The following is an 8,550-nucleotide window of genomic DNA, read 5'->3' on the forward strand; positions in this document are numbered from 1 at the left end:
AACTGGTCAGTCAGAAAGTTCACATGTGCTTCTTTTCATGCAGAAACTCCAACATGCCTAAATATGTCGAAAAGATTAAAATCTCCAAACATATCATACAATTATTATCCAAATCATACCAACATTCTCACATGCAAATCCACATAATTTATGAAAAGGTTAAATACAAGAAATAGCAATGTATTTTCATTGCTTTATTTATTATATATAGCATTAAAGAGTTCCCTCAATTAGGGCTGTAAACGAACCAAACGAACACGAACAAGGTCTTGTTCATGTTCTTTCGTTTAAGTTAGCCGAACAACAAACGAACACGAACGGATAAACGAATGAGATTTTCTTGTTCATGTTTGTTCGTTTAACAAATTACTTTGTTCATGTTCGTTCATTTATGTTCGTGAACATGTTAAATGAACATAAACGAACAAACATAAACGAACAAAAAAAAAAAAAAATAAAAAAAAAAACACAATTGAACATATATAACATATACGAACATATAATATAACAATATAATAAAAAAATAATTGAATACAGATGAATATAAATAAACTTAAACGAACGAACATAAACAAACGTAAATGAACATCATAAACGAATGTTCACGAACATAAATGAACGAACGAGACCATTGTTCATGTTCGTTCATTTAACTAAACGAACAATAATTTTTGTTCATGTTCATTCATTTATTAAATAAACGAACATAAACGAACTTCCCGTCGAACAGTTCACAAACGGTTCGCCGAACGTTCAGTTCGTTCATAGCCCGACCCTCAATTAATCGGGAAATCTGGCTGCTTTTCTGGCATGGCATCTTGGATAGCTGCTACATGCTTGTATGCTTCATTCAATCTGGAGAGAAGAGGGAATTCACTCTTCACAAACAAGTAACGATTGTAAGCATCACAAACATAATTTAAAATGCTGGCTTTCAATTATGTGATTATGTAAAAATATTCGAATTTATTAATTCAAAACTGGAAAAAAAAAAATTCAACCAAATTAATGACGTATAGGAACAAAGCCTACCATGTCAAAGTTGAATCGTTGTGATAAACCAATGATTTGTGGAGCCAAAAACACGTCTGCCTGCATAAGTTGAGACAATTTTAAATAATATTCTAATCGGAATGTATAGATTTCACAAATAAAGCTATAAATAGAGATATGAGACCTGGTTGTTATATAATAAAACAAAAGAAAAAAAAATTATAAACTGAGAGATGTAGACAGAAAGGAAATTTAGGAGGAAACATGCATCCAACTTTGTGTTTAGATTTTCTGCATAATATTTAGGAAAACTAAATATTAACATATAATGACGATAAATACCATATATTATGTTGTTAATACTACAAAAGTCACTAAGTTTATACGAAAATTTGATTTTGAACCTACATTTTTGTCTCAAATTGTACACTACGTTTCAAGTTTGTTACAATTCTGACCACTTGATCAGTCAACCCTGTTGTCTAATGACGTGGCATGGCACGCTGATGTGTCAAAATTGAAAAAAAAAATTACACAAAAGACATTAAGTTATTTGCAAGAACCAAAATTCATTAATATATACAACGAACGGTCCCTTGGTAATTAAAGTGACCTCGGACCTTTGTGTTCTCGATATCACATTAGATTATCTGACTATGCATTCCACACCTCCAAACTCATTTTAAAGTTGCATAATTATATATAACATTATGGTTTGAATGTAAAAAACATTATATTTATACAAAAAATATGGTTTAAATGAAAAAAATATATTTATACGGTTTCAAAAGTAATATATATATATATATATATATATATATATATATATATATATATATATATATATATATATATATATATATATATATACGGTTTCAAATGGAAAATGGGAACAAAATTGGTAAAAAATGATACTCGATTTGAAACAAAAAAAAGAATATCAAAATTGAAAAAAAAAATTAAAACTTAGTGTTTTTTGTATAATTTTTTTCGATTCTAACACGTCAGCATGTCAAGCCAGCATGACACGTTATCATGCCACGTAGTAGCCAGCCAGATTGACCGGTCAAGTGATCAGAATCGTAACAAACTTGAAACTCGGTGACTTTTTTGGTATTTATCCTTTTATTTTTTGCATAATAGGCTTATAATCTCGATATATGAGCATATGCAAAAATACAAAGAAACACTACCAGGGACATTTCATCTCCAGTTGCATACTTCCCAGCATAATCTTTTAGTAATTTCTCCAAAGCTGCACGAGTTTAAAGAAAATTAAAACCATTGATAGTATAAATAATGTCATTTTTACAACCAATCCTATATTTGAAATGAAAATTCATAATATAAGTAGTAAGATCAAATTGTATGATAGAAAAGCCAAGTAGAAAATTTACCTGCAAAGCCTTTTCCAGCTTGCTTTTGAACCCATTGAATTTTTGCTTCCGGACCAACATTTTCTCCTATATAGTTCTGTTTGGATAACAAAAAAACCACAAGAATAAATGAATCGATTTTTTGTGACATGTTTATGAATCAACAAAAAATATAGTTTTTTACTCACCAAGACAGGTAACATTACAAGAGGTTGTATGCTCGAAGAAACAATATTTGCAGCCTATATATACATGCAATAAGACCTTTGATTAAAACTCAAGCCCACTCTTTAATAATAATAAAATTAATAACATTATAAGAAACCAAGCGATATTAATTATTACCTGATAATTTATTGCCTTTTTTGCAAGGTCGTGAGGTAGCAAAGGGTGATTAGGGTACTTCTCTTCGAGGTACTGTATCATAGGAAGAATAAACATGAAGTAAATAAAAAAAAAAAAGAAAAAGAAAAAAGTTCTTCCTAAAAAAAAAGACAAAACTTCAAAAATGGTCCCTGTGGTTTTCGAAAATATCAAGTTTAGCCCCTAAGTTCAAAAAACCTCACAGATCGTCCCTATGGTTTCAAAACTTTTAACATTTGGTCCCTCCGGCTAACTCCATTACCATTTAGACGTTAAGTCAGGGGTAATTTTGTCATTTCACTCCTTAGGGACCATTTATGAGGTTTTGTATTCTTTTTTTTAAATAAATAAATAATAAATAAAATTTAATATGCAAGGGGTCTCTCTCTCAACGAAAAATTGGAAAAGGAAGTGAAAGACCTAAGAAGAAAAGCACCTCCTGTTTCTCTTTCTTTCCCTTCCCCTCTCCATCTTCATCTTTAACCCGAAACAGGGGAGGAAAAGACGAGGCAAAACCCTAAGAAATTTCATGTAAATTTGATCCTCTCTTTGTGGGTATTGTTGCTTTTTCTTTAATTTGGAACCATGGATTATGATAGCATTGAATGCGTTTCAACCTCGGATGGATTGGGCAACGAAGAGATCCCACATCATCATCATCATTTTACGTCATCCAAAACTCACAACGTCAATGTTATTCCTTCAAAAATCCATCCCACCAGTGTCCATGAACTTCTTGAATGCCCTGTATGTACAAACTCAATGTACCCTCCGATTCATCAGGTTCTCTATCTTTTCTCCTCTTAATCCTTATGATTCGGATTCTCAAGTTTGTCTTCATCACGTCTTTCAATTCCTATGCTGTTTTTTACAATGATTTTGACAAATCGGTAATTTTGGAGTTAAAGAGCTTCGTTTACAATCCATCGGGAGTGCTGGAAAGCTGGAGAGAAAGATATTCAGATCTCTCTTCGAGGGTAGGATTCTCATATGGGTCGTAATGTGAAATTGATGGGTATAGTGTCCTTTCGCCTAATTGTTACCAGCAACGGACTGGCCAAAAACAAAGTTATCAGGCTTGAAGATCTGTCCGTAAGCACCAGATTTGAGACTGTCCATGGTACCAGGCTCCAGATCCATGAGCACCGCGTGTGGAACAAACCTGCCGCTACTAGCCTCATTATAATAAACGTTGATCCTCTCGAGCTGGAGTTCAGAGTCTCCGGTATACTTCCCGGTGACATCGATGCCGTGCTCTGTACACACGACCTCCCAAAACTTGGCACCAATCTGGTTACCACATTGGCCACCTTGAATGTGAAGAATCTCACGCATTTTCAAATGGAAATGAAGGAACGAAAAATCTAGGGGTAAGAGAGAGAGAGAGAGAGAGAGAGAGAGAGAGAGAGAGAGAGAGAGAGAGAGAGAGAGAGAGAGAGAGAGAGAGAGAGAGAGAGAGAGAGAGAGAGAGAGAGATGGGACCCTTGCATATTAAATTTTATTTATTATTTATTTATTTTATAAAAAAAAAAAAGAATACAAAACCTCATAAATGGTCCCTAAGGAGTGAAATGACAAAAATGCCCCTGACTTAACGGCTAAATGGTAACGGAGTTAGCCGGAGGGACCAAATGTTAAAAATTTTGAAACCATAGGGACGATCCGTGAGGTTTTTTGAACTTAGGGACTAAACTTGATATTTTCGAAAACCACAGGGACCATTTTTGAAGTTTTGTCAAAAAAAATAATGAAAATCTTGAAAATAAGTAAAAACGGGTTTCATAAATAAGATTCTGATGTTACTAACCAATATAATTGCAAGAGAATAAGCAAGCACTATATCACCATCCATTAGAGCAGGCACATATCCAATAGGATTAATCTTTAAAAACTCTACACTTACAAATAGCAAAACACTTTCACTAATTTGTTTATTATAGCATCCTAATTTCATTTTTTTCTACTATATAGTAATATAGTTTAAAAAATCAACCAAACTATAACAATGACATTGAAATACGAAATTAAGGGAAGTATGTCGCTATTTCTTGACACTTAAAAATATTAAATGCAAGAAATACACACATACTATCAATTATTTTTATTACAGCAGACAAGGTATAGCTTAATAATCTACATAGTCATAGCAATGTCATTGAATACAAATCAATATTTACTGCTATAACTGAGTAGATTTTCAGAGTATAATGTCGTGATAAGAAAAAGATTGTAAGTACAATGCTCTAATTTGTAGGTTTCGCAAAGTAAATGAAAGCACAATGCAAAAATACAAATAAATGAAAGTAAGATGGTATAGTACACAAATAAAAGAAAGTATGCTGCTATTTAATCACACTTAAAAAAAAAAGGTAATATGCAAGAAATGGCAATCTACTTCCATTGATAACTTTAGCATCCTATTTTCATTTGTTTCTATTACAACAGCACAATTTAGAAGATCTACTAATTATAATAATGTCATTGATATTACAAAGCACAATTTAGATGCACTAGTTTTGAGGTATAATGTCTTGATAAGAAAAATATGAAAGTCAATGCTAAGTTGCTAACGACTAGTTTTGCCAAACATACCCTTAAACTTCTCCTAAAAGTGCTTCTAATCGACATTTAACAAAAAATTCATAAATGTTAACTTTTTTAACAGCATATTGCATACACTATACATGTTATTTCTAGAGCAAATTACTGAAATCATCCCTATGGTTTGGTTAAAATTGCTCGTTTGGTCCCTAACTTTTCTTTTGCACTCGGATCGTCCCAATGGTTTGATTTTGTTGCATTTTCCGTCCCTTACATACATAAAACTAGGGACCAAACGTGCAATTTTGACCAAACCACATGGAGGAAAAATGCAACAAAATCAAACCACATGGACGATCCGAGTGCAAAATGAAAGTTAGGGACCAAATGTGCAATTTTAACCAAACCATAGGGACGATTTCAGTAATTTACTATTTTTTTATATCCAAAATTTGTAAACTAGGTCAATGTTTGATGATCCATATGGACACTTGGACATGCCTACATGGCATGAATATTATTGATCTTTTACTCTATCTTTTTATTTTATCATATGAAAAAATAAAAATGTTCTTTTTCATTTACTATAAAAACTATAGTATTTAATTTGACAGGTCAGAGTTAATATGACCTCCTAAACTTCAGTTTCATTATACCCCATCTATTGATATAATAGTTTCCACTTTCCACTTGTGCCCTTTTGCTTTTTTTAGTTTTGTTTTATACTCTTATTATTTTCAATGTATTTTTTTTGTGATATAATATAAAAATTATAGGTTGTATAAATAAATAAGTTAAAAATGGAAATTAAACATTTTGAAAACTTTATGGATAGCGGATATAGGATATAGATATATATAAACTTCATTGAAAGCTTTAATTATAATAACTGTAATTTACTTTGTCTTAGATAACTTTAACATTTGATCAATTCTCACATTTTTTTATGAAACTATGTGTAACATGCTGATTTAGATTACGAGTCTTGAATTGAAAGAAATAAGTTTGTTACCAGGACTGTGCTGCTCGTTTTTGAACAGATTAATGGCCTTGTATTCATAATCAAGTCCTGTTGGCAACCCACAATCATAAACAATCAAATCAATTATCTGAAATTCAAATGCTAATTAGTAAGACAATATATCCAAATTCAAAGATACATAATCAGTGAAATAACGAGCAAAACCTTTTAAGTTGAGGGCAATGCGAACACGGAAAGAGCAACTGCTCATGAAAAACGAATAGAGTAGCAGCTTCTTTGGGGACTGTTCACCATTAGTAGTCTACACATCGATCAAAATGTGATTATGTTTGTTAGATGGAAAGAATGAAAGGGGAAGAGGGAGGGACGAACACCCACCATTTCAAACAGAAGCGTAAATGCCGATGGCCAATTCTATCACTAGCAAGCAGGAAGATTCAGGAACCCTAGAAGACGACGATCGAAGCACGCAGATTTTGAACAAGCGAGAATTGCAGCGGAGGTTTGACGTTTCGTCAACGTGTTTTGTAAAACGCAGCAAAGTCAACATCGTGTTTCTATAAAGATGATTGTTTGACTGGATTCTTTTTATAAAAAATTAAAAATAACAAAAAAAAAAAAAAAAAAAACTGATTCCATCTGCAAACATACAAATCGATAAAACATAATCATGCTTTAGCAACTTGCACTTTTGCAGGTGTTTTTTTTAGTTTTTTTTTCGTATAAACCCCCATCTCTGACTAAAATCGTAGATGAACTAAGTTCATCTGCGATTTCCTCTCATCTCACCCATGATTTTGCGTTTTTTTTATTAATTTTAATTTTTTATTTATTTTTATTAAAAAATTTGAAAGGGTTTGACTATGAAACAACCTTATTGTATATAAAGTTTTACAAAAAATTATCACTTTAGAAATCCTATCAATTTCGTAGTAAAAAAAACGCAAAATCACAAGTGGGGTGAGATGAAATCGTAGATGAACTTAGTTCATCTGCGATTTTAGTTACAGATGAGGGTTTTTGTACGGAAAAAATATTAAAAAAAACATTTGCGAACATACAAGTCGCTAAAGCACGGTTGCTCTTTAGAGAGTTGTACATTCGCAGATTGAATGCTAAAATCGCAGAAGAACTTAATTTATTTGCAATTTTCATGGATATATTTGTAATTTGGGTTTTTTTTTTTTTTACTATTTTCTACAAAGTAATTAAGGGATTAGACTATATTTGTAATTTTCTCTTTTTGTTATAGAGAATTGGATGACATATCCATCATTAGTCATGTAGTAGTTTCTTATAGTGTCATAGTATGACCCATGGATGATGTATGGGTCATTGGTCATGTGGTAGTTGCTTATTTGTCATGGTATGAACCATGGATGACATATGGGTCATTAGTCATGTGGTAGTTGCTAATAGTGTCATGGTATGACCCATGGATGATGTATGGATCATTGGTCATGTGGTAGTTGCTTATAGTGTCATGTTATGACCCATGCACGACATATGGGTCATTGGTCATGTGGTAGTTGCTTATAGTGACATAGTATGACCCATGGATAACATATGGGTCATTGGTCATGTGGTAGTTGCTTATAGTGTCATGGTATGACCCATGGATGACATATGGGTCATCAGTCATGTGGTAGTTGCTTATAGTGTCATGGTATGACCCATGGATGATGTATGGATCATTGGTCATGTTGTAGTTGCTTATAGTGTCATGGTATGACTCATAGATGACATATGTGTCATTGGTCATGTGGTAGTTGCTTATAGTATCATGGTATGACCCATGGATAACATAAGGGTCATTGGTTATTTGGTAGTTGCTTATAGTGTCATGGTATGACCCATTGATGATATACGTGTCATTGTCCATGTGGTAGGTTCTTATAGTGTCATGGTACGACCCATGGATGACACATGGATCATTGGTCATGTGGTAGTTCCTTATAGTGTTATGGTATAACCCATGGATAACATATGGGTCATTAATCATGTTATAGTTGCTTACAGTGTCATGGTATCCCATAGATGACATATGGGTCATTGGTCATGTGGTAGTTGCTTATAGTGTCATAGTATGACCCATGCACAACATATCGTCATTTTTCATGTGGTAGTTGCTTATAGTGTCATTGTATGACCCATGGATGACATATGGGTCATTGGCCATGTGGTAGTTACTTAGAGTGTCATGGTTTGACCTATGGATGACATATGGGTCATTGGTCATGTGGTAGTTGAAGGGTTTTGAGAATTCTAACACTCCTATGGTATAAATGCAACCTT

At 32.8% G+C, this 8,550-nt stretch overlaps 1 protein-coding gene across 3 annotated transcripts in view; it reads right to left on the reverse strand.

The window, feature by feature from the left end:
• Positions 1-6,803, reverse strand: part of LOC145015471 (glutathione S-transferase zeta class-like) — a 59,372-nt gene extending 52,569 nt beyond the window's left edge. The window contains exons 1-10 of one of the 3 annotated variants that reach the window (XM_078973949.1): positions 6,634-6,797; positions 6,460-6,556; positions 6,286-6,342; positions 4,540-4,625; positions 2,715-2,786; positions 2,558-2,611; positions 2,391-2,466; positions 2,187-2,248; positions 1,033-1,092; positions 549-878 (exon numbers count right to left, since the gene is read on the reverse strand). In XM_078973949.1, the coding sequence (XP_078830075.1) occupies positions 777-878; positions 1,033-1,092; positions 2,187-2,248; positions 2,391-2,466; positions 2,558-2,611; positions 2,715-2,786; positions 4,540-4,625; positions 6,286-6,342; positions 6,460-6,556; positions 6,634-6,636 (669 nt within the window). In that variant the 5' untranslated portion in view covers positions 6,637-6,797 and the 3' untranslated portion in view covers positions 549-776. Of the gene's footprint in view, positions 1-548; positions 879-1,032; positions 1,093-2,186; positions 2,249-2,390; positions 2,467-2,557; positions 2,612-2,714; positions 2,787-4,539; positions 4,626-6,285; positions 6,343-6,459; positions 6,557-6,633 lie in introns of those variants that run through there. The other 2 variants (XM_078973950.1, XM_078973947.1) reach the window with 2 other exon arrangements.
• Between the last annotated feature and the right edge of the window lie 1,747 nt (positions 6,804-8,550).

The sequence above is a fragment of the Lactuca saligna genome, chromosome 9, assembly GCF_052625555.1.
Source record: "Lactuca saligna cultivar CGN05327 chromosome 9, ASM5262555v1, whole genome shotgun sequence".
NCBI lineage: Eukaryota > Viridiplantae > Streptophyta > Magnoliopsida > Asterales > Asteraceae > Lactuca > Lactuca saligna.